This window comes from Ranitomeya imitator, chromosome 9 (assembly GCF_032444005.1).
Source record: "Ranitomeya imitator isolate aRanImi1 chromosome 9, aRanImi1.pri, whole genome shotgun sequence".
Taxonomy (NCBI): Eukaryota; Metazoa; Chordata; class Amphibia; order Anura; family Dendrobatidae; genus Ranitomeya; species Ranitomeya imitator.
This window is the reverse complement of record NC_091290.1, coordinates 31,248,837-31,270,680: the sequence shown is the minus strand read 5'-3', so window position 1 is coordinate 31,270,680 and position 21,844 is coordinate 31,248,837. Positions and strand designations below refer to the sequence as shown.

Below are 21,844 nucleotides of genomic sequence, written 5' to 3'. Positions count from 1 at the left end.
AACAGGGTATATTGTGGATTTCTTCTCAGCCTGTCCCTCTTGTGCCCAGAAGAAGGCTCCGAAGCAGCTCCTGGCCGGTCGGCTACTTCTGCTTCCTGTACCTCCTTCTCCATGGCAGCATAGCGTGATGGATTTCTTTATCGATTTCAGTATCAGCCGGATGTTCCATCATCTGTGTAGTTGTGGATTGCTTTTCCAAGATGGCCCATTTTACACCACTGTCTGGTCTCCCGTCTACTCCAATGCTTGCTGAAACAATCATACTATATATTTTCCATCTCCATGGTTTACCTTTCTATATAGTCTTTGATAGAAGCATCCAGTTTATATCTCACTTCCGGAGGGCAACCTGTAAGTTGTTGAATGTCACTCTGCATTTCTCTTCAGCCTACCATCCACAGTCCAATGGCCTGATGGAATGGGTCAACCAGATCCTGACCAATTTCCTGTAGCATTTTGTCAATGCCGACCACAAAGTATTAACAAGTGAATTCAGCACTCTTTGTGGCTTTAAAGGGAACCTCTCACTAGTTTTATAGCTTATAAACCATGCCAATAACCTTTAAAATCATGTAAATTGGGTTCCTACAAAGGAAAATCATGTAATTGGGCTCCTGGTGATGTACAAGTGTAGCCAGCGTGTCGCCTGTATATTACATGACTTTGTTCTGCTGATCTCTGATTCCAATGTGCCATAGCAAGACTTCGAAAGCCGACGGGATGATGAAGAGCCGTCATCCCTTTACATCAAGATAGAAGAGGTGATGTTTGAAGGAACCGGGGCGATCACAATCTAGACTCGGCCATTGGACCGGACCTAGCAACTTCCATGCAGAGCTGTACATGTATAAAACACTTTTTCAGGGGTATACAGGGACATCTATGAGGATGTAAATGGGTTGTAGGAACCCCATTTACATGATTTTAAAGGTGATGGGCATTGACCAAAAAACTTGTGACAAGTTCCCTTTAAACCATAGAATACTATAACTACAGTATTTTGAGCTTAAGATTTACTGTAGTCCATAGTGGATAAGAGGAACCAATGAAGCAACTGACGCCAGAATGGCATTACACTGGAAAGCGCCTGTCACGGCCACAATTAATGATAATAGAGGAACACACAATTGCATCAGGATGTTCTGTGTTAAACTAATTAGGCCTAGGGGGTGTTAAGACCTTTCGAATGTACCGTGACGTGTTTATAGTCCAATTTGTACTGTATAAATACATGTGCAGAAACTAAACAAGGGTATGGTCCCTAGACCATAAGAGACACAACTACAAACTGAATACCGCCGATTTTCTTACATAAAAGGATCGGGACTGCAAAATACATAATTGCGTCTTCATGAAAGGACAAAGCTACCTTAGATAAATAACTAGAACAATGGTGGGGGATACTTCAAGAAAATTAGACCATCATCACTGATGATAACGCTTATTTTCATATTCACATTTTATTTTTCGTAGTGCACACAAAAGGCGATTGCCTGGATATCTGCCATGTTCCTGATAGCCCTCGTAGCCGACAGTAGTGGAGGCACAAAGGTAAGAAAGTTGGATGGTTCATGAATGGACTTATTAGATGTTTGTGTGTGTGGAGATTAGCATCTTAGTCTATCATTCTATTCCTATATCCAGGTTTTAACAAGAAATTGGGGTCCGCAATCTACACTGTATCTCAAAGGAAAGCGTGAGTCAGCCTTTCATTTTAAAATTGGTTGAAGTGACAATAAATTAGAGATATTGTTTATTTCCTTCATTTTTCATTGTTGTTAGTATATGTATGGACACGTTGGCTACCTTAGAACTCAGTAGAACTAGGCTTGTCTATACGGCAGTTCAGACAGACAAATTGGCAGCCATTCTCACAGATCCTTCCCCCCTGTACATGCTGTCGACACTTGTCGAGGCGGAATCGCTGACTTGTAATCTGGTAGGGCCATTAGTTCACCAATAAAGGGGTATTCTGGTATAAGATGGAGTAGATGAAAGCTTCTAGATCTGTAGAGGTCCAACTGCCGAGACCCAAACTTATTGTCAGAACGGGGCACCTTTGTTCCCCATCAGCATGGAGCGAGAGTGTTCATGATTGACCGCGACTTCACTGAATCTCCATGGAGCGCCCAGAGAAAGCGGAGCGCTGTACTCCGCTCGCTTCTGGGGTCCCTGCACCATTACTGAAGTAATAATAACCCATCAATGGACCCTATGGATAGGTGATAATTTATTTTGAAATCAGAATACCCTTTTAAAAAAGCCCTCCTCCTCCTCCTATCAACATTTTAATCCTCTTAATATATCACAGTCAACATATTATACAGCACTGTGTATTTACAATTGCTCATTTTGCCTTTCTACCCATATTATTCTTCTCTTTTCTCTGCTCTATGTAGAAACAGAAAGTCTCTTGTGCCTGCAAAAATCATTCCCCTCTTCATCTCCTGACCCAGCTGCTTCCTCCTCCCCCCTTACCAGGGACCTCTGCAGTGACTCATGACTCATACAGGGAAAATTGACCTCCTGTTTCTGTATAGAGCTTAGAAGGATTCAGTTAGTCAGCGTTTAATCACGTGATGACGTAGACCTAATGGAAAAAGAGAAGAATTAGTGGGTAGAAAGGCAAAATGAGCAATTGTAAGTACACAGTGCTATATAATGTGATGATTGCAATATATTAGGATAAAAACTTTGATGGGAGGAGGAGGGCTTTATGAGTGCTTTGGCTATTATTTCTCCCCTCCCAAATAGCACACCCCCCAAAATTGGAGTGAACCTTTTATTCACCAGTCTTCATAAAATATTCATTGCACAAGATGTGCTGCCTGACCCTCCATGTTTACGACTGTTTTGGCAGGTCCAAAGGAGCTTATACTTTCTTTCACAAATTACAAATTCCGCTGCTTTACCTTTAATCTCTTACTGATGCGCAAACCGCTGCTTCAATCCCAGCAATGCATGTGGCAGTGGGCGCAGTGCACAGATAGCAGCCTAACTTCTAACCAGAGGGCTACAGCCGCTGTCAACCACTAGGCTGTGACCTGCACTCCTGCCTGGTCTGGTATCTTATGGAAGCGTTAAGCAGCAGCAAGACATCATTTGTTTGCATGTAAAGCACCACTCCAGCATTTTTTTATTTTCCCACTGGAGTGGTGCTTCTAATCTTTGTCCCCTACCCTCATACTCATCTTCTGGGGTTTTCCGCTTGTATTGCTCGGGTCCGTCTCCTACAGTTTGTGATCTGCCGGTGAACTCCAGTGCACTGCCGGTGCTGGAGCGCATCGGGGGTCACTAATCAATGGAAGTCTATGAGAGCCTCGATCTGGCCTCGTTCTGGCTTTCAGACTTGCATTCAGAGCTTGTGACGTAGCTTGTGACTTCTGGCCAGTCAGAAGCCACTATCACAAGATGGCGCCGTGGGACCTGATCGGCACCGAAAAACGGGGAAGACGAGTATAAGACAGGGGACAGGAGACCTATATATTTAAAGCACCACTCCAGCGGTGAAATACAGGATCACTGGAGTAGTGTTTTAAACAAATTTGTGCCCCCTCCTGAAATGAGGACCCCCTTGTCCCTGCCCTTATTACACACTACGTTTTACATCTAACCCATATTCTACACATAATCTGTAATAATCCATTTTCTCTGTAGATGGCAGAAGAGATGTGCTAGAAATGGAAGAAGATTTTCCTGTATTAGGACATGTCACCTGGACAAATGAAATACACAAAGGCGTACTAGGTACGTAGGTAGGAGGAATTAGTAACGTTTATATATGCGTGCACTGGCAGACACAGAGAGAAGGGGGCCCCTGGGCAAGAACGATATATGGGCCCCTTGTAGTCTAATAGTTCATCATATTGCTCAATTCCTCCTGCTATTGAGGTGGAAATGGGCCACCCGTAGATCTTGGGCACCTGTCCGGCTGCACAAGTTGCACCAATGGTATGTCCACTAGGTATTTGTGAACGTGGTCTTATAAGGCGCTATCTGAGCATGCTCGGGTGCTAACCGAGTGACTTCGGCATGCTCGAAAAATCTGTTTGAGTCCCCACGGCTGCATGTCTTGTGACTGTTCGACAACCGCAACACATGTAGGGATTTCAAGAAATCCCGAGCATTGCCTGGACTAGACTCAGGTGTGTCTTCTGAGCTCACAGAGCATTGTCTGGACTAGACTCAGGTGTGTCTTTTAAGCTCACAGAGCATTGCCTGGACTAGACTCAGGTGTGTCTTTTGAGCTCACAGAGCATTGCCTGGACTAGACTCAGATGTGTCTTTTGAGCTCACAGAGCATTGCCTGGACTAGACTCAGGTGTGTCTTTTGATCTCACAGAGCATTGCCTGGATTAGACCCAGGTGTGTCTTTTGATCTCACAGAGCATTGCCTGGACTAGGGTCAGGTGTGTCTTTTGAGCTCACAGAGCATTGCCTGGACTAGACTCAGATGTGTCTTTTGAGCTCACAGAGCATTGCCTGGACTAGACTCAGGTGTGTCTTTTGATCTCACAGAGCATTGCCTGGACTAGACCCAGGTGTGTCTTTTGATCTCACAGAGCATTGCCTGGACTAGGGTCAGGTGTGTCTTTTGAGCTCACAGAGCATTGCCTGGACTAAACCCAGGTGTGTCTTTTGATCTCACAGAGCATTGCCTGGACTAGGCTCAGATGTGTCTTTTGAGCTCACAGAGCATTGCCTGGACTAGACTCAGCTGTGTCTTTTCCTTTGCTATGTGCTGGATGAGGATTATATAGGATTCCATGCCAGAGAAGCTACTCGAATGCACAATCTCTACCAGAAGACCCCACCTGCCATGTGCTCATGTGCCAACTATCCAGACTTTACCAGGACTATCTTAATTTTTCAGAAACAATCCCACCAAATTTGCACATTCCCAGACCAAAAAGGTTGGAGTTTACACAAACCCCATACACATATGGGCAGTACCTGGGCAGCACTAAAACCGCCCTAAGTTACCTATATGAATGTTTAGAACTAAGCACGTGCTATTTATGCTACCGATGTTACCTGAAATTGCAGATAGGCCTTTGGCCAACTTCTGGCACCAGTGAAAGAAGTGAGATTGCTACCTATTATCACCTACACCAGGGGTGTCAAACTGCATTCCTTGAGGGCTGCAAACAGGTCATGTTTTCAGGATTTCCTTGTACTGCACAGGTGATAATTTAATAACCTACACAAATAATGAGTTGGTGATTAAATTATCACCTGTGCAGTACAAGGAAATCCTGAAAACATGACCTGTTTGCAGCCCTCGAGGAATGCAGTTTGACACCCCTGGCCTACAGCACGTACACCAGTATTTCAATTTCTGGACATATAGGAAAATAGATTTCTGGTGTCAGCAGGCATAGCCATGTGTTCGTAAGTAACTTGCAGGAAACCTATGCAGCTGCAATTGGTCCAGTGAGAAAAGGGGCACAGCATAGGATAGCTCTGACTAGCGGTGGATACCGCGTTTCTGACTGCCACGCCGTCACGCCGCCCACCTGGGCTCCCATGCATTACCGGTTACCCGGTCTTTGGACATTTCGCTTCCCTGCAGATTCACTCTGCTACAGTGCTGATGTGGGACACTTTTACATGCGGTCATTCACGCATATCTCTAACCCTGCACATTGTTACTGAAGAAGGCCGTCTATTGTGGCCGAAACGTTTAATTTGAGGACTACATTAAATCATAAAATTCCGCAAAGTTGAGTGCCTAAGTTTATTTTCTCTTGACATCGCTAGAATCAGGCTCAAATTCCCTACAATGTGCTGCTCTCGAATGACGTAGCAAAAATCTGCTGAAAGATTCCCTTTAAGGTAGTTAGTATTACCTGAGCATGAAACAGAATAAGACTGTTCACGGTGAACTTAAAAAATAATTATGGTAATTTAGTAAAATAAATAGTGCTGGTGTTGAAAAGATATTTACCCAATCACTCCAATCACGAAATAGGTTTAATACATGACAAATCATTTTCTGAGCAAGAAATTTGTAAGTTCCCCCAGTCTTCTTAGGAAAATACAATTTTCTCATTGCAGCAGATGTAATTTATTAAACCTGACTATTGTCTCTTATTACTGCCGAGGAAAAGCTTATCTCAGCTGTCAGTGTGATGGATGCACTAGGATGACACCAGATAACTTCATGACCATTTGTGACCTAAGAATTATTCATTTATTGCTCTTCTTCTTTTAGGTTCACAGGAGCCAAAGTCAATGCTGCAACAGATATACAAGAAACTAAATCTCTACAGATATTGATGCGCAAATACTTTGATTTTCCTTTCTGATAAAATACATGTTGTTTTCCTACCATTGACTTCCTGTTTTCTGTTATCTCGTCAATTCCCCCCAAAAAATGCATGTCAATAGGGAACGGCAGTGAAAAATTAAACGCTAGCATCTTACTATCTGCATTGGATCTTTTGCTTAGTGATATGTATCCTGTTCTGTGATTGTAAGGGGCCACAAACTAAGTACCGTAAATATCTTTTGGTCGAATGATGGTTCGGCCTGCAGCCAACTCTCCGGATCCGAAACTCTACCGATACCTCCAAGTGTTTTCTACAAGAGAGCCTCTACAAAACTTTTCTGATGGCAGTCTATCTCGCAGGGAAGAAAAGGATCAACAGTCTGAAATCCAGACATGCTGGATCCTTATCATATGTAAGACTTCAGCCAGCGGTTGTCTACGTTGTATGTGGGTCTTTATTCAGTAGATATGAGAGTAACGATTAGAAGGATCCTGGTCCAGCGTCTATGTCAGCAATCCGTGACTGCCAGGTGGGAGCCCAGTGAACCACCTTCAACCTGTTGGAATCCCGGGCGCTTTTTCTGGTTTGTAGGCCCGGCAGGAAATCATCATTGTGGGGTGACACATGCCGAGTTTACTGAACAGAAGACAGGCTGGGGATGCCGGCAGGTTAGAAATGGTTCTCAGGAATCTTGTCTTGTGGTTTCTTCCATGGCTATTGGACGAGCAAATCAGTTTGACCATTTATGTAACTCAGCAATCTGACAATTGTCATTGAAAATCATTTTTCCATTACTGAGCACCTACAGTGATGAACTGATGAAGAGCAACCAATGGCACAAAATGCCTGAGCAATACATTCAATGGTACAATATTCTGACAGGAAGTCCAGTAGATTCACTTTATAGGGTGCCGTTTTCGATTAAGTTTCTCATGCACCTAAAGGTACCTTCACACTGAAGATATCGCTAGCGATCCGTGACGTTGCAGCATCCTGGATAGCGATATCGTTCAGTTTGACAGGCAGCAGCGATCAGGATCCTGGTGTGCCATCATTGGTCGGCGCAGAAAGTCCAGAACTTTATTTCGTCGCTGGACTCCCGCAGACATCACTGAATCGGCGTGTGTGATGCCGATTCAGCAATGTCTTCACTGGTAACCAGGGTAAACATCGGGTTACTAAGCGCAGGGCCGCACTTAGTAACCCGAGGTTACCAGTGTAAATGTAAAAAAAAAAAAACACTACATACTTACATTCCGGCGTCTGTCCTCTCCGGTGCTCTGCTTCTCTGCACTGTGTAAGTGCAGCGGCCGGAAAGCAGAGCGGTGACGTCACCGCTGTGCTCTGCTTTCCGGACGGCGCTTAGTGCAGAGAAGCAGAGCACCAGAGAGGACAGACGCCAGAATGTAAGTATGTAGTGTTTGTTTTTTTTTACGTTTACGCTGGTAACCAGGGTAAACATCGGGTTACTAAGCGCGGCCCTGCGCTTAGTAACCCGATGTTTACCCTGGTTACCAGGGGACTTCGGCATCGTTAGTCGCTGGAGAGCTGTCCGTGTGACAGCTCTCCAGCGACCACACAGCGACGCTGCAGCGATCGGCATCGTTGTCTAGATCGCTGCAGCGTCACTTAATGTGACGGTACCTTAACATAGCTCTCAGATTACAGTTATCTCTCCTGACTTTTCTTTTCATTGAACATTTGCATCAGTCAAGTGTTCATTTGTTTTCAATTAGGAGAGGGGCCAATATCAAGGAAAAACAAAAGGATCCGGCTTTTAGGCTGAAGGCCCCCATACACATTAAGCCAATATCTGCCGAACCCACAGATATTGATGGGTTCAACCAACGATCTAATGTGGATGGGAGCGCCAGCTGCCTTACGGTCGAACAGATGTTTATTGCACATATCTGATTTTGGACTGACGATCGCATTTGTTCTCCTAGAGATAAGCCAACTGCTGATGTGTCAGTTGGTGGCTTTCTCATAGAGAACACCAGAGTGCTTGGCCGAATGAGTGCACCTGTGTATGAGAGAATCGGTGGAGAAGGCTGTTGGCTGAATTCTCTGCCAAAGCTCCGTTCAGTTGACAACCATCTAATGTGTATGGTCGGCCTAAAATTGATGATCTTTCTCTCCTCTGACACCAACTGACAGGAGGACTGACTGAACTGTAGGGCCACCACAGTCAAAATTGTTGAGTTTGGTTGACATTACTCTAATATATATAAGGGCCTTTACACTCTTATTTGAGCAACCAGTATTCTACATGTTAGTGTGATGGGATTTTCCAATGGTATATGGTCTCAAGAACTTTAGCATAAAAGGAGTAAGGGCCAAAATCACAATAATGGAGTAAGTAGTTCTCCATGTAAGACAGCTTTCATTTAAACGTAGACTACCTCCAGTTCTAAAATCCATGAGCGACTTTAAAAAAAAATCATTGTACCAGATCGGAGCACCATCCGTCAGTCAATCTGGTCCTCACTTACTTGACTTTCGATGTGTCAGGAGCTGTGGTCACAAGATGATGGAGAGACACTGGAGCAGAAGATATTGGCTTGTAAATATATTACTAGGGTCAGGTAACATAGATTAGTGATACGTCTTTGGTGATGAAATAAGAAAAATACTGGAGTGGTGATTTAAGGGGTTAAATGACTGTGGACAGCAATTGTCCATAAATGATGGAATTTTAAATTCGAGATCATGCAGAACAGATCAACAAAACGGGGTCAGCAGGCAAGAACAGGCAAGAGTCAGCAATAGCGGCTGACAAGCATGGCAATATGGGATCCAGGCAAAGGGTCAGTCATTTATGGTCATTCAAAAAGGGCTCTAAAAGTGAACCTGGAAATTATAGGCCAGTAAGTCTAACCTCTATTGTTGGTAAAATATTTGAAGGGTTTCTGAGGGATGTTATTCTGGATTATCTCAATGAGAATAACTGTTTAACTCCATATCAGCATGGGTTTATGAGAAATCGTTCCTGTCAAACCAATCTAATCAGTTTTTATGAAGAGGTAAGCTATAGGCTGGACCACGGTGAGTCATTGGACGTGGTATATCTCGATTTTTCCAAAGCGTTTGATACCGTGCCGCACAAGAGGTTGGTGCACAAAATGAGAATGCTTGGTCTGGGGGAAAATGTGTGTAAATGGGTTAGTAACTGGCTTAGTGATAGAAAGCAGAGGGTGGTTATAAATGGTATAGTCTCTAACTGGGTCGCTGTGACCAGTGGGGTACCGCAGGGGTTGGTATTGGGACCTGTTCTCTTCAACATATTCATTAATGATCTGGTAGAAGGTTTACACAGTAAAATATCGATATTTGCAGATGATACAAAACTATGTAAAGCAGTTAATACAAGAGAAGATAGTATTCTGCTCCAGATGGATCTGGATAAGTTGGAAACTTGGGCTGAAAGGTGGCAGATGAGGTTTAACAATGATAAATGTAAGGTTATACACATGGGAAGAAGGAATCAATATCACCATTACACACTGAATGGGAAACCACTGGGTAAATCTGACAGGGAGAAGGACTTGGGGATCCTAGTTAATGATAAACTTACCTGGAGCAGCCAGTGCCAGGCAGCAGCTGCCAAGGCAAACAGGATCATAGGGTGCATTAAAAGAGGTCTGGATACACATGATGAGAGCATTATACTGCCTCTGTACAAATCCCTAGTTAGACCGCACATGGAGTACTGTGTCCAGTTTTGGGCACCGTGTTATGATAAGGTAATTCAGAACCGCAATGGACCTTGAAGTTCAGAGAACACAAAGTGACCTGACCATAACCAAAAACATATGACAAGCTCTGAGACGTGGAAACTCTGCTGACCGCAATCCCTAATCCTATCCAACCACACTAGAGGCAGCCGTGGATTGCGCCTAACGCTCCCTATGCAACTCGGCACAGCCTGAGAAACTAGCTAGCCCTAAGAGGAAACTAAGCCTACCTTGCCTCAGAGAAATTTCCCAAAGGTAAAGGCAGCCCCCCACATATAATGACTGTGAGTTGAGATGAAAGTACAGACGCAGAGATGAAATAGATTTAGCAAAGTGAGGCCCAACTTTCTGAATAGACCGAGGATAGGAAAGATTGCTTTGCGGTCAACACAAAACCCTACAAACAACCACGCAGAGGGGGCAAAAAGACCCTCCGCACCGACTAACGGTACGGAGGTACTCCCTCTGCGTCCCAGAGCTTCCAGCAAGCAAGAAAAACAAATATAGCAAGCTAGACAGATAAAATAGCAAAAAACAACAAAAGCAAACTTAGCTCATGCAGGAGAGATTGGCCACAGGACCGATCCAGGAGGAAGCAGACCAACAATAGAACATTGACTGGAGGCCAGGATGAAAGCACTAGGTGGAGTTAAATAGAGCGGCACCTAACGACTTAACCTCATCACCTGAGGAAGGAAACTCAGAAGCCGCAGTACCACTTGTGACCACAGGAGGGAGCTTGACCACAGAATTCACAACACACCGGTGCTCAGGAAGGATATAATGGAACTAGAGAGAGTACAAAGGAGGGCAACAAAATAAATAAAGGGGATGGGAGAACTACAATACCCAGATAGATTAGCGAAATTAGGATTATTTAGTCTAGAAAAAAGACGACTGAGGGGCGATCTAATAACCACGTATAAGTATATAAGGGGACAATACAAATATCTCGCTGAGGATCTGTTTATACCAAGGAAGGTGACGGGCACAAGGGGGCATTCTTTGCGTCTGGAGGAGAGAAGGTTTTTCCACCAACATAGAAAAGGATTCTTTACTGTTAGGGCAGTGAGAATCTGGAATTGCTTGCCTGAGGAGGTGGTGATGGCGAACTCAGTCGAGGGGTTCAAGAGAGGCCTGGATGTCTTCCTGGAGCAGAACAATATTGTATCATACAATTATTAGGTTCTGTAGAAGGACGTAGATCTGGGGATTTATTATGATGAAATATAGGCTGAACTGGATGGACAAATGTCTTTTTTCGGCCTTACTAACTATGTTACTATGTTACTATGTTACTATGATGTGTCTAGGGATGAGGAACAAGAGCAGTCAAGGTAGATTGGCAACAGAAATGAGATTAAGGTGAGGTAGATCCTAAGTATTGAGAAGCACTGGTAAAGGAGATGAGAACTTTCAGAAGATCCCGCGTATCAGTCTGTTCCCCAAGCTGTGTTATTTCTGTGTGTCTGGGCCTACAACCTGTCGCAAATGTCCGCTTTCCGCAGAATCATCAGTACTCAGATACAGTGGGAGAATGAACTGTGCTAATTAGGACAGGTACCATAATCTGCATCATCACGACATGGAGAATTACAGAAGAAGCTTACAAAAAAAACCTGGGAGGCCATATACTAGAATTTAGAGGAACAGCATGGAAATTATGGAAATTAACACACTGTATGTCTGCTGCCTTCTCAGGATAGTCCCTCCATAGCATAAGCATCCAGCTGTTGTGCACTCCAACAATTCAAAGGCTCATTTTTAGCATGTAAGTCACCTGGCTTCATTCAATCCTCTACGCCTGTATAAGTGTTACAGGTTCCCCTATTCTCAGGAATTGAGATCAGGCACATCAGCGGTTACATCTCATTGTTTGCCTCTAGCTGCCCACTGTCTGTTGTTATTATGCCCTTTTTGGGGTCCATGTTCGTTCATAGGACATCAGCGTAATTATGTACTGGAATAAAAGAGCCTGACACAGATCTGGCGCCTTGATCATTACTGGGAGATAAATGCATCTAATTCCGTCATACTATGCGGTGTTGTCATTCAACAAATAGGTGAGCGAAAAGTACATGACCAGAAGACGCTCATCACAGCCTCTCAGGGGTCCGCATGACTTACACTCATTAAGAAGACATCCAAGCGTCCGGCTGGTCTCCGATGAGGGAAGATCTGTCACATTGGCTTAGCTCATGAGAGCATCGTCTAGAATGGTAAGAAAACTCTGTTATACGTCCGCAGCTTTAGAGCAGATACAATATTTCACACAATCTCTTCTTTTTTATTTCCTAGACAAGGAAAGCTGCTCTGTTCTTCACCTGTGCAGTCTTCCTCTTTATTCTGTCTGAATCGATGTCTGCTCCTAAGGTAACGTTGGGCGCACGTAGCATTACGACCGGCCACCGTACACAGACTAGTCGGGGCAGTGTCACTTATGTGGTAGACGATGCCTTATAGATATCTCAGCCGGATCCTTTCTTTTGTTTTGTTTTTCTTTGTTGTTATTTGGTTGTTTGATTAATTCAGACTTTTATGTTGTTACTATCTGCAGAATAAGTTGATGGCAAGAAATTGGGGGCCCCAATCAATGTTGTATCTCAAAGGCAGACGTAAGTTCTAGATGACTCAAAATCATTAACTTGTGACTGCTTGGTTTTTTAAAAAAATATATATTTTTTTGTTTCAATTTAAAAATTGCTACATTGCATGGTACAAAAAGATAAGTAGTGGATGGGCAGATGGATAGATAGATAGATAGATAGATAGATAGATAGATAGATAGATAGATAGATAGATAGATAGATAGATAGATAGATAGGTAGATAGATGATAGATAGATAGATAGATAGATAGATAGATAGATAGATGATAGATAGATAAATAGATAGATAGATAGATAGATAGATCATAGATAGATAGATAGATAGATAGATAGATAGATAGATAGATCATAGATAGATAGATAGATAGGTAGATAGGTAGATAGATGATAGATAGATAAATAGATAGATAGATAGATAGATCATAGATAGATAGATAGATAGATAGATAGATAGATGATAGATCAATAGATAGATCATAGATAGATAATAGATAGATGATAGATAATAGATAGATAGATAGATAGATCATAGATAGATAGATATAAGATAGATAGATAGATAGATAGATATAAGATAGATGATAGATAGATAGATAGATAGATAGATGATAGATAGATAGATAGATAGATAGATAGATAGATAGATAGATAGATAGATAGATAGATAGATAGATAGATGATAAATATGGAGCAGATGAATATTGAGACAGAGAAAAGTTTTATATATAAATATTTTTATTTATTTTTTTGCAACGTTAAAATAAAATTATTGTATTAAACTGTAGATATACATGCACAGATAGATATGAAAACAAGAAGGAAGCTCTATACTAACAGGGTGTATGTCTGTAAGGTGACTGACTCTGTATCCCACTGCATATAAACCATAGAAAAACTCACATACATGTATGAACTATCTATAGTATAAGCAAAAAAAAGTCAGACACATGTTAGATAGATAGTAAATAGATAATAGATAGATAGATACAGTAGATAGATAATAGATCAATAGATAGATATATAGATAATAGATCAATAGATAGATAGATAGATAGATAGATAGATAGATATGGGATAGATAGATAGATAGATAATTGATAGATTGATAGATAGATGATAAATAGATAGATAGATAGATAGATAGATAGATAGATAGATAGATAGATAGATAGATAGATAGATAACAGATAGACAGATAACAGATAGACAGATAGATAGATAGATAGATAGATAGATAGATAGATAGATAGATAATTGATAGATAGATAATAGATAGATAATAGATATATAGATGATAGATAATAGACAGACAGATAGATAGATAGATAGATAATTGATAGATTGATAGATAGATGATAGATAGAAGGATGGATAGATAGATAGATAGATAGATAGATAGATAGATAGATGATAGATAGATAGATAGATAGATAGATAGATAGATAGATAATTGATAGATAATAGATATATAGATGATAGATAATAGATAGATAGATAGATAGATAGATAGATAGATAATAGATAGACATGATATAGATTGACAGGAGAATATTGGGGGATAACAGTCTACCTTGCTCTGTGGGGGTTATTTTCTATACTGTGACTTCTTTACATTGTTATCCTCCAGTTCTACAATACATCTTTGACTGCTTCTGAATAGTCATTAGCGGCCATGCTGTCGTCCATCTTCCTCTACGTGACGACGTCTGCCCGTTCTATCATGTGACCGCACTTTCTCTGCAGAATGACAATGAATGTGATTGGCCAAAGCCCTCACTGACTACATCAGCACGCAGCCCCCCATAGACTCATTCAGTGATAGGAATCCCCTCCTCTAGACTCGTTTTTCCAACGCTTACATAAAGCTATAAAACTACTGATTCTAAAAAGTGAAAGTTTTCTTTTTTGACACAAAATTAAAATTATGTAAAACTGCCCTCCAGATCCTGCTGATAATAATTATCATTACGCAGCTTCAAGTGGGTTTTAGCTCCTGGCAACCTCACCTATAGTAGAGACCCCCTTCACATTGATGGGACACTCTAGACGCGTTGCTAAAAAATGTTTCCCCACAGCCACGTTTCCTTTTCTGACCGCACCTCTTCCACACCCACTCCACACCTCCAGAACCCGGGCATTGCCCCTTCCTGTCCACCAAAATGTCCATACAGTTCAATAGAGAGGTATAGACAAGGATTCCAATGTGGAGGACCGCATGTAAGTGCAAGTTCCCTTTCATTGAACTGTATGGTAAGTTTTCGGACTGGGAATCTGCAATGCGGGGTCACTGGATCCTTATTCTGTCGATAGGTGAGTGCCTTAAAGTTATTTACAGCATAGCATTTACTTACCTTGTGGATATACAATAAATACTAAAAAATGAAAATATCCCTTAAAACCACTAAGGTACAAATTTATAATGTTCCAGATGGGAGGAGGTTTGTGTCAGACTATGAAGAGCAATATCAGAAGCTGAATCTGGATACTTGGGATGCAATTCTGAAAAGTAAGTAAATGATGATACCAGCAAAGAAGCATTTCATTTACTGCTAACGGGAAAGGAAAGTAGATCCATGACAGGTGTATACTGCAAGGCAGGAGGGGTAAACTGTGTGTGTTAACGGAATTGAACTATAAGCAAAATGCCCAGAACTACAAAAAAATCTACGAAAATAAATCAATACTCACCCTCATCAATCCAACCCCATGTCTCTTCTGGCACAAACTTTGTCCCTGCTGTTCTTTACTTCACAAACCCAGTTATAATCACTTTACAGTTTAGGCTCGCCACCAATATCAAAATCGTTGACAAGCCCTTTAAAGATATCATCATTGTTAATTCCTTCTCGCCACATATAATTTTAGTGTTTATGTTTGTTTTCCTCCCCTTCAACAAGTGAAGTACATGGACGATGTCAACCTGTGATGGTCATCGTTAAGGAAGGGGGGACCTCAACCACCCCTGAAACTGGGACCCTAACTATCCCTGTCTCGGGGGTTGTTGTGAATTCTGTGGCAGAGCTCCCTCCTGTGGTCACAAGTGGTACTTCGGCTGATTCTCTCTGGGAGCGTCCGTTTGTGGAGGAAACTGGTACTGCTGCTTCTGAGTTTCCTCCCTCAGGTGATCTGGTGAGGTCGTTAGGTGCTTCTCTACTTAACCCCACCTAATGCTTTGATTCATGCTTCCTGTCAATGTTCCAGTGTTGGACTTGTGTTTCTCTGGATCATTCCTGTGGCCTGCTGCTCTGCATAGCTAAGTGCTTCTTTGCTATTTGTTGCTATTTTTTTTGTCTAGCTTGTCTATTTGTTTTGCTCGAAGCTCTAGGACGCAAAGCGTGTACCTCCGTGCCGTTAGTTCGGTACGGAGGGTCTTTTTGCCCCTTTGCGTGGTTTTCTTTAGGGTTTTGTGTAGACCGCAAAGTTATCTTTCCTATCCTCGTTCTGTCTAGAATATCGGGCCTCACTTTGCTGAATCTATTTCATCCCTACGTTTGTCTTTTCATCTTACTCACAGTCATTATATGTGGGGAGCTGCCTTTTCCTTTGGGGTATTTCTCTGAGGCAAGGTAGGCTTATTTTTTCTATCTTCAGGCTAGTTAGTTTCTCAGGCTGTGCCGAGTTGCATAGGTAGCGTTAGGCGCAATCCACGGCTGCCTCTAGTTGTGTTTGGAGAGGATCAGGGATTGCGGTCTGCAGAGTTCCCACGTCTCAGAGCTCGTTCTATTATTTTGGGTTATTGTCAGATCACTGTATGTGCTCTGACCTCCATGTCCATTGTGATACTGAATTGCCTTTCATAACAGGGGTACTCTTGAAGGTAGAGAGGCCTGGGTCTTCGACCTTACTATGCTCCTGTTAAACCATGATCTGTCCCCTCCTCCGCACCGTGAGGCATGGGACAGAAATGTAAGGTAAACAAGACACAAAGACAAACAGGGATAACATAAAACCTCTATCATACAAAAGCACTAACCAACAATAGGGCGGAGGATAGGGACAGGGAGGAATAGACTAAATGGGAACAGGGACCAGAAGATAAACACACACGTGCTACAGCAAACTACAGAACACTACTACAACAACTCTACTCCAAACACTTAGCTTTAGCACGCAGCACAAGAAGACAAATCTTTTACAGGCAAGGACAAGAAGATCTGACCAGTTTTTATAGGAAGAGGTAATGACCAGATCAGAAGCAGCTGAGATGGAGCTACATGTTTCTGACCAGCATGGAAAGGGTTGTTAACCTTTTCAGCAACAGAAGAAACTAAATTCATTGAATATGGGACACAAATCATACCATCTCTAAAGAAGACCTGTGATTCATTACCTAACATCATACCATCTAACTTCAGGCCTTCTAGGAGGGCGTGATACCCTCGTGACAGACATTACGTCAGGAAGGGGCTGATTATGAGACTGACGCCTCTGGAGCCATTAAATAACGTCCATTTATTTTTCTAGGGTGTCTTTTTGTTTTTGGAACTGAAAACAAGTATACAAGGCTTCTATGGAACTTAGGTTTCAAGAGAAAGAAAACCCAGTGGGCTTCATAGATGAGGTATAACGACTATTTTACCATAGCGACGTTTTCTCAGATATGAGGCTGTACATTTATTACCATGTGTATTATGGTTTTATTTTTTTTACATTTATTACACTGCAGCATGACAATGTATATGATCCTACACATTTATTACACTACTGTGTGCATTATATTAATGCAAAACATTTATTAGCATAATTATCATTTTTTACAAATAAACTGTATTATTACAGTTATGACATTGTAGTATTATTGTGATGCCATACAATTATTGCATTGTGGTAGGAAAAGGTATTATTAAAATGTTTCATAAGTACGAGGAAGCAATGTACCTTTGTACTATTTTTATTGTTATTATGCTAAACAATTATTATACGTTGCAGCATGATAACATATTACGGTATCTTAAAGGGGTTATTAAAATTATTTTGGAAAAAGTTCACAATGGGTTAAAATAATAATAAAAAAAGCAGCCAAACTCACCCTACCCTGACACTTTCCAGATTTCTCAACTCCCTCCACTTCCTGCTCCAGCACATTGACCGAAATGTGACCGCTGCATCCAATCACTGTCCACAGTCAATCATTGGCTGCAGCGGTCACGTGTCCTGTTCAGGGCAGACAGTGGGGACAAACGGGAGACCTGGGAAGAATCAGTTAGTATGGTTCCTTCCTCTATTTTAGACCAATTCTGAACTGTTTGCAAAGTCATTTTGCCTGCCCGTGTAATCTCTTCCTTGTGTAATTATCACAGTGCAGTATGACATTGTATTATGATGCTAAACAATATTTATATTGCATTGTATTACTATTTTAGCATAACTACATACAATTGTAACTTCACCAAAAGACCATCTCTTCGAAAATACCAACTCTTCGAAAATACCTTTTTGGGCTTAAAATTGCCATTTTGTTCTGCATATATTAATAATTTCTTTGAAGACCATTTTTTATAGCACTTCTTGTCTCCAAAAAAGCTTTCCTTAAGGGATACTGTACTGACAAAACTATCAATATAGTCTTCATTTTCCATCTAGAAGTGTCAAAATTTTTCAAAAATATTCTTACTCCATAAGGGGTAATGTAATAGTCTATTTTTTTTTATTGTGTAACTTCACAGAGAATTTCATGGCTTTTTTGACACTGACAAAACAAAAATCTTTCATTTGTACCAGTAAAAAAAAAACAACAAAACTTTACAGAGTTCTTAGATCCTAAATGTGAAGCCATTCCCTTTAAAGCTCTGCCATTAGTGCTACAGATCTCTTTTTTCCCTAATTATCTAACAGTAAGTTGTTAGTACACCCCTAATGTCACGCTATTGTCAAACTGCAAAGAGTAGGAGACGGCCTACTCGAATCAGCGCTGAAGCTACTGTAAGCACAGGACTTTAGTACTTTTCCGTTAAATCGTGTTTGAGTAAGATATTAAATTATAGCTGTATATCAGTCAGTAGAGAGAAAGTAAATGACTATAGTATTTCAAGTCTTTTTTATTTTATCCCACAATTAAATAAATGGTGTGTGCAGGCAGAGAGTAAAATAAGTTTGTAAGCTGCTTAAAACAAATCACTAAGTTTTGGCACACCTGTTCTTATGTAAAAGTTTGTGACTTTTTACCCATCTTGATGATTGAGATAGAGAAGACAGCAGCATAGTGAGAGCCAGAGAGGAGATAGAGGAGACAGCAGCACAGTGAGAACCAGAGAGGAGATAGAGGAGACAGCAGCGTAGTGAGAGCCAGAGAGGAGATAGAGGAGACAGCAGCACAGTGAGAGCCAGAGAGAAGATAGAGACAGCAGCACAGTGAGAGCCAGAGAGTAGATAGAGGAGACAGCAGCACAGTGAGAGCCAGAGAGCAGATAGAGGAGACAGCAGCAAAGTGAGAACCAGAGAAGAGATAGAGGAGACAGCAGCACAGTGAGAACCAGAGAGGAGATAGAGAAGACAGCAGCAAAGTGAGAGCCAGAGAGTATATAGAGAAGACAGCAGCACAGTGAGAACCAGAGAGGAGACAGCAGCACAGTGAGAACCAGAGAGGAGATAGAGGTGACAGCAGCACAGTGAGAGCCAGAGAGGAGATAGAGGAGACAGCAGTATAGTGAGAGCCAGAAAGGAGATAGAGAAGACAGCAGCACAGTGAGAACCAGAGAGGAGATAGAGGAGACAACAGCACAGTGAGAACCAGAAAGGAGATAAAGAAGACATCAGCACAGTGAGAGCCAGAAAGGAGATAGAGAAGACAGCAGCACAGTGAGAACCAGAGAGGAGATAGAGAAGACAGCAGCACTGTGAGAGCCAGAGAGGAGATAGAGAAGACAGCAGCACAGTGAGAACCAGAGAGGAGACAGAGAAGACAGCAGCACAGTGAGAGCCAGGGAGGAGATAGAGAAGACATCAGCACAGTGAGAACCAGAGAGGAGATAGAGAAGACAGCAGCACAGTGAGAGCCAGAAAGGAGTTAGAGAAGACAGCAGCACAGTGAGAGCCAGAGAGGAGATAGAGGAGACAGCAGCACAGTGAGAGCCAGAAAGGAGATAGAGGAGACAGCAGAACAATGAGAACCAGAGAGGAGAGAGATAGAGGAGACAGCAGCACAGTGAGAGCCAGAGAGGAGATAGAGGAGACAGCAACACAGTGAGAGCCAGAAAGGAGATAGAGAAGACAGCAGGACAGTGAGAGCAAGAGAGGAGATAGAGGAGACAGCAGCACAGTGAGAGCCAGAGAGGAGATAGAGGGGACAGCAGCACAGTGAGAGCCAGAGAGGAGATAGAGGGGACAGCAGCACAGTGAGAGCCAGAGAGGAGATAGAGAAGACAGCAACACAGTGAGAGCCAGAGAGGAGATAGAGACAGCAGCATCCTGAGAGCCAGAGAGTAGATAGAGGAGACAGCAGCATAGTGAGAGCCAGAGAGGAGATAGAGGAGACAGCAGCACAGTGAGAACCAGAGAGGAGATAGAGGAGACAGCAGCACAGTGAGAACCAGAGAGGAGATAGAGAAGACAGCAGCACAGTGAGAGCCAGAGAGGAGATAGAGGAGACAGCAGCACAGTGAGAACCAGAGAGGAGATAGAGGAGACAGCAGCAGAGTGAGAGCCAGAGAGGAGATAGAGGAGACAGCAGCACAGTGAGAACCAGAGAGGAGATAGAGGAGACAGCTGCACAGTGAGAACCAGAGAGGAGATAGAGGAGACAGCAGCACAGTGAGAGCCAGAAAGGAGATAGAGAAGACAGCAGCACAGTGATAACCAGAGAGGAGATAGAGGAGACAGCAGCACAGTGAGAGCCAGAGAGGAGATAGTGGAGACAGCAGCACAGTGAGAGCCAGAAAGGAGATAGAGAAGACAGCAGCACAGTGAGAACCAGAGAGGAGATAGAGACAGCAGCACAGTGAGAGCCAGAGAGGAGATAGAGACAGCAGCACAGTGAGAGCCAGAGAGTAGATAGAGGAGACAGCAGCATAGTGAGAGCCAGAGAGGAGATAGAGGAGACAGCAGCACAGTGAGAACCAGAAAGGAGATAGAGGAGACAGCAGCATAGTGAGAGCCAGAGAGGAGATAAAGGAGACAGCAGCACAGTGAGAATCAGAGAGGAGATAGAGGAGACAGCAGCACAGTGAGAACCAGAGAGGAGATAGTGGAGACAGCAGCACAGTGAGAGCCAGAAAGGAGATAGAGAAGACAGCAGCACAGTGAGAACCAGAGAGGAGATAGAGGAGACAGCAGCACAGTGAGAGCCAGAGAGGAGATAGTGGAGACAGCAGCACAGTGAGAGCCAGAAAGGAGATAGAGAAGACAGCAGCACAGTGAGAGCAAGAGAGGAGATAGAGGAGACAGCAGCACAGTGAGAGCCAGAGAGGAGATAGAGGAGACAGCAGTATAGTGAGAGCCAGAAAGGAGATAGAGAAGACAGCAGCACAGTGAGAACCAGAGAGGAGATAGAGGAGACAGCAGCACAGTGAGAACCAGAGAGGAGATAGAGAAGACAGCAGCACTGTGAGAGCCTGAGAGGAGATAGAGAAGACAGCAGCACTGTGAGAGCCTGATAGGAGATAGAGAAGACAGCAGCACAGTGAGAACCAGAGAGGAGATAGAGAAGACAGCAGCACAGTGAGAGCCAGGGAGGAGATAGAGAAGACAGCAGCACAGTGAGAACCAGAGAGGAGATAGAGAAGACAGCAGCACTGTGAGAGCCTGAGAGGAGATAGAGAAGACAGCAGCACAGTGAGAGTCAGGGAGGAGATAGAGAAGACAGCAGCACAGTGAGAACCAGAGAGGAGATAGAGAAGACAGCAGCACAGTGAGAGCCAGGGAGGAGATAGAGAAGACAGCAGCACTGTGAGAGCCTGAGAGGAGATAGAGAAGACAGCAGCACAGTGAGAACCAGAGAGGAGATAGAGAAGACAGCAGCACACTGAGAGCCAGGGAGGAGATAGAGAAGACAGCAGCACAGTGAGAACCAGAGAGGAGATAGAGGAGACAGCAGCACAGTGAGAACCAGAGAGGAGATAGAGGAGACAGCAGCACAGTGAGAACCAGAGAGGAGATAGAGAAGACAGCAGCACAGTGAGAGCCAGAGAGGAGATAGAGGAGACAGCAGCACAGTGAGAACAAGAAAGGAGATAGAGAAGACAGCAGCACAGTGATAACCAGAGAGGAGATAGAGGAGACAGCAGCACAGTGAG

At 43.0% G+C, this 21,844-nt stretch overlaps 1 protein-coding gene across 2 annotated transcripts in view; it reads left to right on the top strand.

Annotated features, from left to right (window-relative positions):
* Positions 1-12,002: 12,002 nt before the first annotated feature.
* Positions 12,003-21,844, top strand: part of LOC138648689 (spexin prohormone 2-like) — a 29,153-nt gene continuing 19,311 nt past the window's right edge. Inside the window, exons 1-5 of one of the 2 annotated variants that reach the window (XM_069738485.1) lie at positions 12,003-12,225; positions 12,305-12,379; positions 12,564-12,621; positions 15,043-15,120; positions 17,079-17,175. In XM_069738485.1, coding sequence (XP_069594586.1) covers positions 12,205-12,225; positions 12,305-12,379; positions 12,564-12,621; positions 15,043-15,120; positions 17,079-17,170 — 324 coding nt within the window. In that variant the 5' untranslated portion in view covers positions 12,003-12,204 and the 3' untranslated portion in view covers positions 17,171-17,175. Of the gene's footprint in view, positions 12,226-12,304; positions 12,380-12,563; positions 12,622-14,802; positions 14,925-15,042; positions 15,121-17,078; positions 17,176-21,844 lie in introns of those variants that run through there. The other variant, XR_011315177.1, reaches the window with a different exon arrangement.